The sequence below is a fragment of the Eriocheir sinensis genome, chromosome 25, assembly GCF_024679095.1.
Source record: "Eriocheir sinensis breed Jianghai 21 chromosome 25, ASM2467909v1, whole genome shotgun sequence".
NCBI lineage: Eukaryota > Metazoa > Arthropoda > Malacostraca > Decapoda > Varunidae > Eriocheir > Eriocheir sinensis.
This window is the reverse complement of record NC_066533.1, coordinates 15,128,435-15,145,365: the sequence shown is the minus strand read 5'-3', so window position 1 is coordinate 15,145,365 and position 16,931 is coordinate 15,128,435. Positions and strand designations below refer to the sequence as shown.

Here is a 16,931-nt window from a genome sequence, read left to right as displayed (position 1 = left end):
AATAATGATAATTCTAGATATATATTAATCATGACATTACCATTAGACACAAAAAAAGGAGCATTCAAACAAACAAACAGACGCACACACAGTTTCAAATTAAAGAACCTATTTGACACTACACGTCTCATACGAAAAACAAACAAAAACAAAACAAAAAACAAACAAAAACAAATTAAATCTAGACTACCATAGGAAAAGGGTCGACAAAGGTATGTTGATTAACTATCCCAGGTGCAATTTCTCTCACGTGTTCACCTGCATAAATAACCCTCTCTCACCAGCCCTGTGTATAGCTGTGAATGTATGTATATATACGTATACAAATAATACAAATATACTCTTGTTATGCTTGAAATTGCACATCGTAGGCGGGGAGGCAATGGAGGGGGGGGGATGGGGTGGGGGGATGGGTTTAAAGGGGTAAGGAGGTTAATTAGTATAGGGGGTTAGGGGTTGTGTTCACATTTATGTATATAGTTTCAAAATATATATATATGTGTGTATCCATTAGGTTCATTTCTTTGCTACGATATTTTTTTTAATTACTACGTACTACCAGATATAAGGTTTTTGAAGTGAGTGAGAACGAGAGAGAGCGAGGGCGAGAGAGAGTGAGAGAGAGCGAGAGAGAGAGAGAGAGAGAGAGAGAGAGAGAGAGAGAGAGAGAGAGAGAGAGAGAGAGAGAGAGAATTGAATATCAGGATTTAAGAAAGTATAGAAAAGATATAATTCATTTTTTTGGGAAAGGCGGATTAATTTACTAATGACAATCTGATAAACTCCATCAATGAATACCCAACAACCAGCGCCACCTATTGCCAGCGACTCAAATTACTCCTTTAAATAGACTTAGCAATATAATTTCAACTTCCGTACGCAGTCAACACTTACTTAGTATCTTAAATTCACGTAATATTATAACCTTCAAATCAACATGTATCGTGTGAGTTCAGGATCGCATATCATTATTATTATTTACAGACATAAACAACAATGAATGATAAAGAATATATATTTGATTGTTTTTTCTTTGTTATAATCTTCAGCATATATAAACATTTCAGTAATTTATTTTTTGGGTCACGTTTGATATCATTCTGCATATGTGATTTTTTTAACAGTTCGTCTAAAAGGAAATTACGTCGTGTCTATTAAATTTCTCCACGGTGAAGAAAATGATAATCCCAAATCGAATGCTCAATTTAAAAAGACATTCTGAGCAAGAGAGGACGTTAAATGCATCCGAAAATAAAAAAAAAGGTATTAAAACGTCCATTTCTAGCGAGGGAGAGCTCTCGAAATAAGACAACTGAGAGAGATTTAAAAAGACGACCTTTATGACATTATTTACAGAGCCGGCAGTATCGCCAACGCGGCACACACACCTCCCTCAAAGGGCCTCCCGCACCCCGCGACTCACAGATCAAAAGGCTCATATCATCAAACTCTTCTCTCTTTGTTTTCATTTCTCCAACCCAAGAATGTAAACGAATCATCCAAGTATCAAGACGCCTCTCCACCCGAAATTGACCTATCTTTTGCCCACTCTACTTTTATCTTTTTCAGGAGCAGCGATTAGCGTTTTTTTTCCCCTACACTTTGTCTTTGTGTTGCCCTTGATCTGCTTCCTTTCATGTAAAAATGGGTGTTGTGTCTTTGGGCCATATTACTCTACGGAGACTTAGTACATCTATTTCAAAACGGCTCTCGCGGGAGTTGTCGGGTTTTCCGTGGGTGGTTTCATGGGCCTGGCGGTAGTTTTGCAAGGCTTCCGCGCTGTGAACGGGAAAAGCGCTCAAGACAACGCGACGCAGCTTCTCTCTGGCCTTGAAAAATAGACGTAACAAGAATCCGAAGCGTTTGATAATAACACTCATATAAACGGCTCAATAGGTACTGTCAACCCGGTGAATCATTGCAGTATTAGCCACATTCCGTCTCTCATAAGCATAGAAGCGCCTCGGCCGTCATTGCCTTCCTCGCCAGTAAGACTTGGAACAAAAGAGCATCGAATGAATGGTTGTTTGTCCCTGTTTTGTTTGCGAAGTAGTTTTTTGGCCGCAATGTTTAATTTGTACGTAATGGCATAAAGAAAAGAAGATGAGGGTAAAATAACAAATGATTGGTTCGTTAAATTACTTTTGCGAGAAATCTTTGATGGGCAATGAAGGAACACGACAACGTAATCTTTGGAGAATGATCGTTCGAACAAAAAAGTCAAGGTTGCCAATTTAATGCGAATAACTACATATTTTCGATTAGTGTTGCTAATTTAATGCAATAAATCACAGCTTTTCGAACAGGTCTGATCTGTAAATGTCTTTCGGAAGTGTCAAGATCCTCAATAAAAAGGTAAATAAAAAACGAGGGCTGAGAGGGATCGGAATCTCCTACGTCTCTGTGGTCTTTCGTCCTTCTCTTTCCTTGTCCTGTCTCTCAAATCTCCAAGAGCAACTTCCTTTAGAGCACTGACGCTTCCCATGAGCTGGTTGGTTCTTGGGATTCACGGTCGTATTTTAAAACATTTCGTCGCCCAAGTTCACATATTTGACATAGCTTTCGTAGGACCTATAGGCCTTTCCAGGGGTAGTTTTATGACCCTGGTGGTAGTATGGCCCTTCTTCTGTGCCATGAACCTTAAAAAACACTCATGACAACCCGATTGATCCCCTCTTTGACCTTTAGAAATAGTCGATGTGAGAAGCGATGGTGTCTGAAAATACGGCCCTGAGTCGTATTTTAAAACATTGCGTCGCCCAAGTTCACATATTTGACATGGCTTTCGTAAGAGTTGTAGGCCTTTCCAGGGGTAGTTTTATGACCCTGGTGGTAGTTCACACTCTGGCCACGAGGCGACGGTGCCAGCCAGCGAGTGGACGAGGGACGATGAACCTCACGTGTAGGACAGATCAAAGGAAGGTTGGTTAGCGGAGTCTATGGACACTGAATCAAGGGGCGGCTCGCGCGGGGCCTCGTGTTGGGCTCCTCCGCTCACGCGCCGCAGCCAACAGCCGCTGAGGAGTTACACCAAGAAGAACATCTCTAGTGATTTCTGACTAGTCCATCCCTAATGATTTTCTGCACGGAGACACGCACATAGACACGTACACAGACGGTTCACGACACCCAAAGTAAAGAAAAAGAGAAAAGAAAGCGAGAATGACATCATGACATCTACACACTGAGAGGACCAAGATTCTGATGCTACGTTGTTCTACAGATGGAGTTACGAGAACGGAACTCAAACGTCGTAAATACCGTAGTAACGACAGACGAACAGACAGACAGACAGACAGACAGACAACATATGCATCACGTTCGAAATCCGAAATGATGAAAAAAATAACGAAATCAATGTTTTGGACGATGTAATATAGAAGTGGTTCGTCTCGCGGGATTCGAACCACGGAAAGGAGTGCTTCGGGTGGTTCGAAAAGGAGTCGCAAGGAGTTGGAAAGGCATTAGTGTTTCCTGTTCGGGCTGCCAGAGTCTCCACCTGGCGGGGAACTCGGAGGCGAATATCTCGTCTTGGAATCTTTGCTTTTTATTTTCCTGCTTCTCTTCTGCTTTATTTTTAATGACTCCCATTTAAGTGCACTTGAAAGTCGACTCGTGTGGATATTTTGAATGCTGGAGGATATGAAGGAGTATTTGGGGAGGGACAGATAACGGAATCCACAGTAATCTTGAACGAGAAAATATGGACTGAAGAAATAAAATGAAGAAGATTAAATGAAGAGATTGTACCGAAAGAAATACAGTTAATCAGCAATAAGTTAATGTAAAAAATGAAAACCGATTGACGGGGAATAGAGGAAAAGTGACCCATAATAACAATTCACTCAAATGTGGAATAAAACAATGATAAAAAAATCCCACCCAAAAAATATAAAGACGATAAAGAAAAAAAGTACGAGAACAAACTTTACCTGATTGATCACGAGAAGAAATCCAACACTACTAGTAAAATAATAAAAAAATATATACAAGAAAACAAAGAAAACGAATCACCATAGAAAACGGAACAACGCAATGGCAGACTTTACCGTTTAATCACGAGAGGGAAAACAAACACTTGAGTAAGGCAGACGTTATTTAGACAGGTAAGATAATCAAGGACCCGTATTCTCAAACCTTTCGGCTCCCAATTACACATACTTTACAAGGCTTTCACAGGCGTTTCGGGCATTTTCAGGGGTAGTTTAATGGCCCTGGTGGCTGTTTAACTTTTCTTCTGTACCAAGAATGTGAAAAAATCCTCATGAATGCCCGATTAATCTCCATTTTGACCTTTGAAAATCGTTAATGTGCGATGGGGAAGCGTCTGAGAATACAGCCCAAGGTCAGGTGTGAGCTCGCCAGGTGAGAGCCTCGGACAACCCTCGTTAATGGCATTGGACTCGACTGTACAAGTATAAGTGTTTCGCAACTCTATATCGGATCCGACTAGGCAGAAATTGGTAGATTCTCGCGTTTATTATTATTATCATTATCGTCATTACTAGTATATTACGTATGTACACACACATTCTTTATATATATATCATCTTTTATCATTAGTGTTTTTTTAGGTGTGGAGATGAAAAGGAAGATGGAGGAGGAGGAGGAGGAGGCAGAGGAGGAGAACAACATACAGTTTATATAAAGCACCAACACTGAAACATTAAAGAAAGGTTTGCATGTATACTTTTATGGTTTGTTTCTATTTTACACACACACACACACACACACACACACACACACACACACACACACACACACACACGCGCGTTACGTTCATTCTTTACGGTGATAATCTTCCAAAAAACAGGTTCGAAATTTGTTTGAGAAAAATATCTGAAGGAAATAAAGAAGGAAATAAGGGCCAGCTGTTGGTACACTTTCCCTTCAATGACTTTCACAGTTTTAAGTAATTTTCTTGATGTTATTTATTTTTCCCTTTAACGTCTGCACATTATCAGAGTTTTTAAAAGATTCAGAACGACTCATTGAAGCTTCGAATTCTGTGCTTCGTTATTTTTTTTGGATGCGCACTCTCTCTCTCTCTCTCTCTCTCTCTCTCTCTCTCTCTCTCTCTCTCTCTCCGCTGAATGATTACAAACAGGAGGAAAAAGCAAAGATTAAACACGAGTAAGAAAAGATAAGGACAGGAAAAAAGAATTGAAAGAAGAAGTGATGAAGGAAGGAAGGAAAGAAGGAAGAAAGGAAGGAGGAAGAAAAGATGAAGTCTGAGCAACACTGCGGCGGAGGCAACACACATTTTATCAACACAAGTAACACGCCAGCTGATAATTCTTTCCTTCATATAAACCAAAATACTCTTGTTGATATTCTTTTCCTTTTAGTCCAGCAATCTTTTAATCATCACGTAATATAATTTGGTCTCATTGCTCTTCCTTTTAGCTAACGTTCCTTTACCTCATTACAAAAGGTCTGAAAAGGAACCTAAATCGAACTTAAACAACCGACATACGTGTAATGGAGCCGAGATGTTAAAAGACCAACGTGTACATGCTTCTGACGTCTTCGCTGAAAAAAGTTAAACCACAAAGATGCAGATTGTCTCTTGGATTCGGCCCCTGGAGAGACTTGGACCCTTCATCTTTCAACGGCCCACGCGTGACAAGGTTGCGAAGTAGATTGGAGAGACTTGGACCCTTTATCATGCAACGGCCCACGTGTGACAAGGTTGCGGGGTAGGTAGGAGAGAACAGTCTTTCAAGGGGTGGTTGCTAACAGACCGGCGACTTGACAGACAGGCGGTTAACGAGTGTCTGGCGTGTTACTAAAGGTACAGAAGGCATATATATTTGTAAGGGTAACCGGATCGAAGGCTTTCAGGGGTTTACGAACCGGCAGTGAACCGCTGGAAAGCCGAGGATCCGAAACGGGACAGTGAGACTAAACGAGCGACTTAAAGACTGATTTGCGAACCCGAGACAGTAGTTACGGGTTGACTTAATAGCTAATGACTGATGACCTTCCACACACGAGAGATTTTCAGCAGCAGCAGTAATAACAGTAACAGTAGAGGAAGTGATAGAAAAATATGGGAGGAAGAGGAGGAGGAGGGCTAACAACCTAAAATCCGAAATGTCAAAAAATAAAATCATCTAATATTCTGACCTCATTAGAAAAATAGGAAGGAGGAGGAGGAGGAGGAGGGCTAACACGAGTCCAAAAATCCATAATCTTTAAAAGTAAGATCAAACTAACAGTCTGACCTCATTAGAAAAATAGGAAAGAGGAGGAAGAGGAGGGCTAACACAAGTCCAAAAATCCGAAATATCGAAAATTAAGGTCAAACTAATATTCTAATTTCATAACCTTATCTTTTTTGGGGTCAAACATACCCACGTTATAAGAGGAACTGCTCACACAAACGATAAAAACAGCATTAGGTTAAGTAGACGTACTAAACAATTCCCTTCACTGATAGAAACTCGATTTTCACGAGATACAAAAGAGCCTGCCGCCTCACTCTCTCTCAAGCACACACACACACTCACACACACGCAGCAACTTATATAATATTACTTTACCTATCATTTTTTTTAGAATACGTAAATATACCTTTTATATATATTTATAGTTATAGTTTTTTCATCGTTTATACATATATAGGAAAATGCACGTGTAGAAAAAGTTATGGTAGAAAATATGTCTCCATGTGACGGTGGGCGCAAGAAGATGAAGGTCGGGGAGTGTGTGGCAACAACACACGATAGAAAACGGGTCACTTGTAGCCTACAGTTCGAGCCCTTCGGTAGACAGCCAAGCCCTCTACCTTAACACTCTTCTCTCTCCCTTTATACTCTTCCTCCACCACCGAAGGCTCAGTTTCCCTCACAAAATACCAAGAAATACCAAGATATATATACTTTAAACTCTTTCTTCGGAGGGAGGAACGAAACTACAGGAAACACTATATCTACGGACCTATTATAGAGCTAAGGGGTATGATTTTAAGGTATCAAGGAGTCTGGAGCGATTGGAATCCTTGGTTGGGTATGGAAGGTGAGGAGAGATTCTGAAAGGTTGCAAAATAGAGCCTTTAACTTGTCTATTATAGTCTGGGGTTGATTATATACCGTTTTCTTGCCTCCTATTTTTAAGGCTAACTACGGGATATTAATACACGGCTACGACTACTCTGTTTTTGTACACTTGAGAGAAGAAATGAATAAGTAGATGTTTAAAGACACAGCTTGCTTACTATCTTACTTGCTTGCCTCGACGTAGCGCTTCGATCATACAAATACAAGATCGTAAATATGAAAGAAAAAACGCTATTCTAAGCAAGCCCATCATGAAAATATGTAATAAACTATAAAAAATACAACTCCACTCTTATTTTTCATTATAATACCGTTAGTTATGATAATCTTACGCTGTCGAGATGATACCATATAAGTACCTCGAAGAATACTGTTCAAGTCCCACGAATAATAATAATAATAATAATAATAATAATAATAATAATAATAATAATAATAATGGAATGTGCATAGGGGCAAACCAGGGGCGAGCTAAGGTTAAGTTTAGCACAAGTCTGGCTCAGTGATGCTTTGGTTGACCTTAAACGTTAACAAAAGCAATAACACACACACACACACACACACACACACACACACACACACTTCTCTCATCCCTTCACATTGTAGACTGGAAATAAAAAGAAAGAGGAACAGAGAAAGAAAATGGATGAGGATGAATAGGGCGAGTAGGAGGAAGAGGAGGAGGTGGAAAAAGTTGAAGACGAAAGAAAGACATAAAGAAAGAAATAAGTGAATGATTGAGACATATAAGGGAAATCCACTTTGAGTTTACTTATCACTCAAAAAAATACTAATACTTTTTTATTTCATTTGGCTTGCATATGACGTAGCGATCAACACACATTGTATACTCTGCTTGACTGTCTGTATACAAGTTTAATACTCGTCTGTTCTGTATTCCTGCGCTTCTCAAGACACACACACACACACACACACACACACCTGGGGCTCTTAATTAAAAAAAGACAGACAGGTATACAGTATAGCCAAGTGATAAGCAGGAGAAAAAAAGTGATTTAGAGAGGTGTGTAGGATAAGGAGAATGTGTGTGTGTGTGTGTGTGTGTGTGTGTGTGTGTGTGTGTGTGTGTGTGTGTGTGGAAAATAAAGAAATTAAAGATAAGAAGATATAGATTAGTTGAGCAAGAGAGACGGAATAAGAGAAAGCAGAAAAACCCCCACGAAGATAAAAAAAGAAAGAATTACAGATAGGAAAACAAATATGAAGGAGAATAAAGATAAGAAGAAAGGAAAGTGAGAAAGTGAGGAAGGTGATAGAGAATAAAAAGAACACGCACACAAGTTGGAAGTGAAATCCTTATCTTAGAGAACATGACTGCACTCCTAAAGGCCAGAAAGTGACCTCACCTCCAATGCCAGCTGTGAAAATGACGTGAAGGTGATAGTGAAAGTGATCTGAGAGTGAAAGTGATCTGAGAGTGAAAGTGATCGGAAGAAAGTATCTACGGTGATGATGAGCCTTCTAACGACAGTGATATGCTCGAAAAGGCGATTGAGGCGAAAGTGAGCTAAGGTGAATGAAAGGGAAAGTGAAATTGAAAGTGAGTGAGAGAATGAGGGAGGAAGGGAAGGTGAGGAAAGAGAATAAGGCGAAGGTGAGTTTTTGTGGGAGTGATATTATTATGATAGTGATAAAGGCAACGCGATAGTGAATGAAGATGAGCGAAGATGAGTGAGAGGAATGGGAAGGAAAAATGAATGAGATTGAATGACGAAGGAAAAAAAGGAAAATGAGGAGGAGAGAAATGGAAACAAGGAAGAAAAAGATGAATGAAGGAGGAAGAAAAGGAAAATGAGGAGGAAAGAGATGGGAACAAGGAAGATAAAGATGAGTAAAAGAAATAAAGGAAGGAAAAAAGGAAAATAAAGAGGAAAAGGATGAAAACAAGGAAGGGAAAAATGAATATGAAGAATAAAGAAGGAAAAAGGGAAAAGGAGGGAAAAATTTAATATGAAAACAAGAAAGAAAATGGAGTAGAATGAAAGAAGAAAAGGAAAAGGAGAAAGAAAAGGAGGAGAAAAAGGAAAAGAAAAACAACATAGATTCCTTGAAAAAAAAAATCAACATCACATCCCACATTCTTTCAAAACATCACACTCATCATCATCATCATTAAACAAACAAACAGACAAACAAACAAACACCAACTCAATCAACTCCACCACCACCTTCACCACCACCACCACCACCTTTTACGATCCTCACTTGACGGGCGGGTGTGGATGGTGGTGGTGGTGATGTGGAGGCGAGTGGTGCTGGTGGGAGTGGGAATGCGAGTGGAAGAGGTGGGGTCGGCCGAGGTGGTGATGGTGGTGGTGGTGATGGTGGAGCAAGCTACCGGCGGAGTCCACTGTTAGCGAATTCGTTCTATCCCTCGGCTTCTGGGGTCCGTGGAGGTGATGGAGGTGGTGCGTGGGTGACCCGGAGGTGTTGGGGGGCCCACTTAACCCCGGGGAGGAGCTGGGGGACGGGGGGCAGCCGGGGAATGGGGTGGGAGGGGAGGGGTGATGGGTGGGGGAAGCGGTACAGGATCGACTCGTGTATCGCTGGTCCGCTACACGAAGATGCATACCAGCTCGCCCTCCACCGCCCTCCCCAGCCCCTTCCCCGACCTCCCCTTCCTCCCCAGCGCCTAGGACAGGGGGGTGAAGGGGCGTAGAGGGCGTGGGACACCTCCTCTCGCACGTGGTTGTCCCCGTCAGGCAGCGGAAGGGAATGCGATAGATTCTGAACGGCTTGACGGCGTCCCTGTCCAGTACTGAAGAAGGGGATGAAGGGACGGGAAGGAGGGAGAGAGAATGGGTTAGTGGTTAGTGTTGGGTTAGTGATAGATAGATAGATTAATACATATTGATAGATAGACGTGGCCTCAGTGCTCATCTCCGTCGCTGTAAGAACCATAAGATAGATAGATATTGATAGATAGATAGAGAGATAGAGTATGGGGAGGTACTAAGAAGAGGAATAGAGTGTTAAAAGTGATTGTGTTATGAAGTAAAGGGAAAAAATAATCAGAAGGGAGAAAAAGGATAAAAGAAAATGAGGAAGAGTTATTTATAAGGTTGAGTTGAATCTGTTATTAGGAGTTAGCGGAAGGGAGTTAGATAATGCTAGACAACTTGATTAAAAGGGAGAAAATAAGAGAGACTTCTTAATGGGAAAAACGTCGAAAGGAATAAAAAAAAAAAAGCGAAATAAATAAAAAAAATAAAAAAAACGGGACTGTAGGTTATAAAAAGTTGCCGAAAAAAATAACGAAGCTAAAGAAAATAAATATTCGAAAATTTGTAAAAAAAAACAAAATTCGTGAAAAAATCGAAATAATTGAAAGCGGAAAAAAATCTGAAGGGGAAAATGTTCTATTCTAAAACAACAACAACAACAACAACAACAATCATCATCATTAATTTTTCTTTCCTCTTTATCTTCCAATCTCCTTTCATTCCTTTACATACTTTCTTCCCTTCTCTTTTTTCTACCTCTTCCGATGCCCTTTCTTTCCTCTACCTTCTCTTTCTTCACACGTATCTTTTACCCTCCTCCTCCTCCTCCTCCCTTTCTTCCCTTATGCCTTCTTCAACTTCTCCCAATGCTCTTTCTATCTTCTACTTCCTTCCCTTCCTTCACTTCTTTCTCTTACCCTTCTCCTCCTCCTCCTCCTCCTCCTTTTCTTATCTTTCCTCTTTCCTCTACCTCTAATTATCTTCTTTCACACCTCTTCCTCCTCCTCCTTCTCTTACTCATTCCTCAAACTCCTTCCCTTCCTTTACTCACTCTCCTCCTCCTCCTTTCTTTCTTCCTTCCTTTACTCCTTCCTCCTCTACTTCCTTTCCCTATTCCAATGCCCTTTCTATTCTTTACTTCCTTCCCTTCACACACTCCTCCTCCTCCTCCTCGCGCACACCTGTCCTTACCTGTGTGCTCCTTGCCGTGGGGGGAGGGGGGCGGGGAGAGGCTGGGGTCCCTCTCGAGACGGTCCACCTTAACCCTCTCGCGTTTCATGGTGAAGGATTCGGGGGCGGTGGTGGCGAAGAAGATGTCGCTCTGAGGATGAAGGGGTGGTGAGGGGGAGGAAGAGGGGGGAGGAGGAGGGGAAAGAAGAGGGAGGTAAAGAGGAGGAGGTAAAGGGGGGAGGAAGAGGGGGAGATGAAGAGGGGGGGAGGAGGAAGAGGGAGGAGGATGAGAGAGGAGGAAGAGGGGGAGAAGAAAGGGGGAAGGAGGGGAGAGAAGGGGAAGGAAGAGGGGAAGGAAGAGGGGAAGGAAGATAGGGGAAAGGAAAGGGGAGAAGAAGGGGAAGAAAAGAGGGGTAGTGAGAGAGGGGATGATAATAGGGGAAGAAGAAGGAGGGGAAGAAGAAGAGGGAGAAAAAGAAGGAGGTGGGGAAAGAAGATGAGGGTAAGAAGATAAACAAAAAACGAGAAAAAGAAACAGACACAAAACATGAAAGACAGGGAGACAAAGTAAGACAAAGACAGACAGACAGACAGACAGATAGATAGACAGGAACACAGACTAATAAGGATACAAAACACACACACAAAAAAAACAAAAAAAAAAAAACATACACATTAACGAAGACACCTACACCCACACCTGCCCTAATCACACCTGCTCCCCGCTTACCTTAGACGTGATGAAGGCGAGTCGCGGCATCACCATGGTCTGCACGAGGTTACCGTTGATGATAAGTCTGATCTCAATGCTGTCCTGGGTAAAGGCAAGTATGTAGGGGAAGGCACACACTGGGGGATAGAGAGAGGGAGGGATTAGTATGTTATTGAAGGTATGTTAATTAGTATGTTATGTTGGTGAGTGGGGAAGGAGGGGAGGATAGGAAAAGGAGTTAATGGAGGAAGAAGAAGGGCATAAAATGGGGATGGTGAGGCAGGAAGAAGAGGGTAAGAAAGGGGGGATGGTGAGTGACGATTGTGTGTTGAGTAATAGTGAATAATGATGGTGAATGATGAATGAATGAATTTTAAGTATGTAGGGAAAGGCACACATTTGGGGGTGGGGGTGGGAGAGAGAGAGAGAGAGAGAGAGAGAGAGAGAGAGAGAGAGATTTATAACTCTTAACCCTCTCTTCACTTCCTCTCTCACACTTCCCCTCATCTCAATTCACTCTCCCCTTCCCTTCCGTCCTTCCTTCCTTCTTTCCTTCCTTCCCTCTGTACAATTTCCCTAATGGTCCCTTCCTTGCTAACACTTTTCCCCTTCCCTCTCCCCATAAGCATCTCATAGCATAATAACATTCCTTAATCTCCTAAATGCACCTCACCTTGTATGCTACTCCTTAATTAATGTCTGAAGATAATACACCTGGTCTACCTGTTCATATTTAGTGCTTTTTCGCTCCTTGTTTTACTTTCTGGTTTCTTTTGTTTGTTCTTTTTTGGGTTTTTCATCTCCTTCAATCTTTTTACTTTCTTCTACTTCTTCTTTGTTACGTTTTTCATCTCCTCCAATCTTTTCCTTATGTTTTTAAATGCTGCAATACCTCAATGTTTTTCTCTCTAATATCTCCTCTTCTTCTCTCTCTCTCTCTCTATCTCTCCACTTCTCCTATCTCACTCTTCTTCTTCTTCTTTTTCTCTCTATCTCTCTATTATTCCTATTTCTTCATTCCTATTCCACTCTTCCTATTTCTCCATCCTTCCCATTTCTATACTCCACCTCTTGCACTCTTCTTCAATTCCCTCCTTCATCATTTCCCCTTTTCCCCTTTTCCTCATCAACTCTTTCTTCGTTTTCCTTATCACCCCCTTCCCATTCTCTCCCTCATTCCCCCTTTCCCTTCCCTTTCCTTCTTTTTTCTGTTTAGTCAAGGGTTTAGTAAGAAGAGGAAATGGGTTAGTCTTTCTCATCTCCCCCCCTCCCCTTTCTTCCCCTTCTTTCTCATCCCCCCTCCCCTTCCTTCCCCTTCTTTCTCATCCCTCCCCTCCCTCCCCTTCCTTCCCCTTCTTTCTCACCCCCCTCCCCTTCCTTCCCCTTCTTTCTCATCCCCCCTCCCCTTCCTTCCCCTTCTTTCTCATCCCCCCCTCCCCTTCCTTCCCCTTCTTTCTCATCCCCTCTCCCCTTCCTTTCCCTTCTTTCTTATCCTCTCCCCTTCCTTCCCTTTCTCATCTCCCTTCCCTCCCCTTCTCTCTCATTCCTCCCTTCATTCCCCCAAACTTACCAATGGCTTCGGGTACCGAGTTCCAGTGGAAATCGAACTCATTGGAGCATTCCTCGGACAGCTTCTGGAAGTGGCAAGTGTCTGGAATGGAAGGGAAAGAATGATGAGGAATGAGAGGAAATTATATGGAAAAATGGAAGGTTAGGTTAGTATGCCCTGTAGGTGGATATGTTGAAGTCATTATCTGTTCGTGTCATGGAATATTGGATGATTTTGAGACTGATTTTATATATTTTTGTTTTTTTCTTTTCCTTATGTCTTTAAATGGTTCAGTATCTCCATGTTTATTCTCTCTCTCTATCTCTCCACTTTTCTTATCCCACTCTTCTTCTTCTTCTTCTTCTCTGTCTCTTCACAATCTATATTCCTTCATTTCTATTTCACTCTTCCTATTTCTCTATTCCTCCCATTTCTATACTTCACCTCTTGCACTCTTCTTCATTTCCCTCCTTCATCAGTCCCCCCTTTCTCCTTTCTTTCATGCTCATCTCACAACTCTTTCACATTGCCCATTTTCTATCAATATCCGCTTCTTATCCAGTTTGGCTTTAAATTCATGAATCGTTTTTGCACACACAGTCTCCTCGTCAAGTCCGTTCCATGTTGTTGTGCTTCTGTATGGAAAACTGTATTTCTTGATGTTTTTCCTACAGTTATCCCCCTACAATACTCTCCCTTCCATTTCTTTACTATTACATATACACACACACACACACACACACACTTTCCTCCTCTCCCACCCCAGAGCGCCATCTCACTATCTCATCTCTCCCCTCTATCTTTCCCTTTCTTCTAATCCTTCTACTTCTCTATCACCACCATCGTCACCTTTCTCGCTCCCCCCATGCACTATAACAACCCTAACTTTTTCTCCTATTTCTACCTTTCTTCTTCTCCTCCACCTCCACCACCACCACCATCATCGTCATTCACCATCGCACAATGCCCAATACCTAACCCAACAATACCCAGACTCTCCTTTCTTTCTACCCTTCTTCTCCTCCTCCTCCTCCACCCTCGTCGTCACTCACTATTGTAGCAGAGCAAGAGTTCCGCCTCGTCGTCCTCGTAGATGTCCAGCGCCGCCACCAGGTTGACTTTGGACGCGTCTACGTGGTGCAGCTTGGTGACCTCGCCCGACCTCTCGCTCACTAAGTCCCACTGGTGTTTGTACCCTGGGTGACGGGAGGATGTGTGAGAAATAGGGGCTTGGGGGTAAAGGGGCGAAGGGAGTGAAAGAAGTGGTGTGGTTGATGTCATGGTTGATGTATGAGGTATGTCAAGGGTGAGTGTATGGAAGAAGATGTGAAAAGCATTGAGAAAACACTAAGGTCGGTATCATAAGACCTCTCACATCAGCTGTTTCTAAAGGTCAAAGAGGGGGTCAGTCAGGTTCTAATGAGTGTTTCTTCAGGTTCATGGTACGGAAGAAGACACACACTACCACCAGGATCATAAAACTACCGCTGCGCTACGAAGTTTGGAAAGTTTCGTTTAGTCGGCGCAACATCTGTGGTCATATGCCGGAGAGAGACAGAAGGGGAAGGAATTATAGGAGACGGGACACAACCCCCAATTGATAAACTCCTACGAACGCCTTGTCAAATATGTGTTCTTGGGTTGCGAAGTGTCTTATAATACTACTCTAAATATCTATATGTAGTTAGTGGGTAAAGAAAAAGTTAAAGTTGGGGGTTCTTTATTGTGAGAGTGTTCTTTGTGTGGGTTATTTTCCTTTATTGTATGGGAAAGAAGTGCCCGTTATATATTCATTATAAAAAAAAGTAGAAGTTAAAAGAATTAGGAGTCAGGATTCACATTGGAGTGCAGTGAGGAGGGGTATCAGGACACCTCACCTCCCGAAATTGACCTATCTTTCGGCCACTCCTCTAACTCTTTTTAGGAGCAGTGAGTAGCGGGCTTTTTTATCATATCTGTTTCCTTTTTTTATGCCCTTGAACTGACTCCTATGCTGTAAAAACAACAACAACAACAACCAAAAAAACGTCCGCCACACACCTATGCAGATTTTGTTGTCGGTGAGGCCGCCGGCGGAGGAGACGAGCGGCGAGTCCACGAGGGTGATGATGGAGGGCGGCTCAGCTACCGACACCTCCTGCAGAGTGAAGTAGTGATAATTAGAACTAACTAACTATACGTGTGAAAAATGTAAAAACTCATGTAACGGAAACAAAAAGAAGACAGCAATATAGCTCCCAGCCACCGTTGCCAGATTGTCGAACTCACTGCATAGTATTTACTGGTTTCTGACGCCTAACTATTGCCAAGAGACATCAGGAATTAACTATTTTAACGATGATTATAAGGGAATCTCCTTATTGGGGTCCACGAGGCAGTTTTTGGGTCGGAAGTCGGTAAATATAAGCGGCTGAGTAGGACAATCTGGCACTGTTGCTCCTGGCCTCCTCAGTTCCACCCACCCTGAGGAAGAGGAAGCCCTCCACAGTGTCGGTGTCGGAGGCGGGGCACCACGCTGTCCAGGCCGCCGAGTGCCGCCACTGCAGGATGAGGAGCTTCCTGCCGGCCGCCACCACCTGCAGGGAAGGTTAATTATTAGCAGTGAAAAGAAAAAGAATAGTAGTGGTTTAGTTAGAGTAAAGTGGTATTTGAACGTTTTATCTTTGTTTTTCTGTGTGATCATGTCCCCCACTGCTGTCACCTGTATGGGAATTAATTATTAGTATGACTTATTAGTGAAAAGAAGAAATAATGGTAATTCTCTCATGGTTTAAAAATGTCTGAACCTTTATATTTGTTTTATGTTACTGCTACTACAAAAACTACTATTACTACTGCTATATTACTACTCCTTTTGCTGTAATCATAGTCTCAGCATCCCTTGAATTCCACATGACTCCATTTGCCACCAACCATCCACTCATCACCACTCACAACCACCACCACCAATCACCAAAACTAAATAACACGGCCCCTAAAACCACTTAGAATTGAACCTCGGAACTGCTTACATCACTATAAAAAAAAAAAAAAAAAAAAAAAAAAATTGTAGATAAATAAATAAAGAAATGAATCAACAAAACTCACTTGTCTTTTAATTATCTATCTATTTATCTACCTATTTATTTACTCGTTATTTATTTAACTATTTTTTGCTTTTTAACAGTAATAGATCTCACCTGTCTTCATTACCACCACCATCACTACCACCACCACCACCACCACCACCTACCATTCTGAGGTGTGACCCGCCCGGCCTGGAGATGGCGTACAGGTGACATCCCTTGGTCTTCTCCAGGCGATGTTCCTTGAGATCCACCTTGCCCCTCACTCGCTCGTCCTCGCCCTCGAAGTCTGAGAGCCGGAACACATGCATCTTCCCGTCCCGCCCTGAGGAGGAGGAGGAGGTGGAGGAGGAGGAGTGAGTGAAGGAAGACATAATGCAAATCTAAAATGAAATGACAGAATAAAAAGGAAAAAGGAAAAAGACTATCCGTAAAACCTCCCACCATTTTTTTCTTTTCCTTTTTTTTTCTTTCACTCGTCTCACTTAGCCAAGGAAAACAAGGAAAATAATGACAGCTCTAAAATGAAAATAAGGAAAAGAGAAAAATGTATATCCAAACAATTTTCCACCTTCTCTTCTTTTCCTCTCTTTTCCTATCTTTTTTTTTTCCTCTCGCTCACCTAACCTA

The 16,931-nt window shown here is 42.1% G+C and overlaps 1 protein-coding gene across 8 annotated transcripts in view; it reads right to left on the bottom strand.

The window, feature by feature from the left end:
• Positions 1–8,483: 8,483 nt before the first annotated feature.
• The window catches only part of LOC127003454 (GTPase-activating Rap/Ran-GAP domain-like protein 3), a 300,826-nt gene continuing 292,378 nt past the window's right edge, over positions 8,484–16,931 (bottom strand). For all 8 annotated transcript variants that reach the window (XM_050870163.1, XM_050870162.1, XM_050870164.1 and 5 more), the window contains 8 exons: positions 16,469–16,626; positions 15,699–15,812; positions 15,277–15,373; positions 14,289–14,432; positions 13,258–13,338; positions 11,706–11,824; positions 10,997–11,126; positions 8,484–9,840 (listed from right to left, as the gene is read on the bottom strand). In XM_050870163.1, coding sequence (XP_050726120.1) covers positions 9,284–9,840; positions 10,997–11,126; positions 11,706–11,824; positions 13,258–13,338; positions 14,289–14,432; positions 15,277–15,373; positions 15,699–15,812; positions 16,469–16,626 — 1,400 coding nt within the window. In that variant the 3' untranslated portion in view covers positions 8,484–9,283. The remainder of the gene's footprint in view (positions 9,841–10,996; positions 11,127–11,705; positions 11,825–13,257; positions 13,339–14,288; positions 14,433–15,276; positions 15,374–15,698; positions 15,813–16,468; positions 16,627–16,931) is intronic.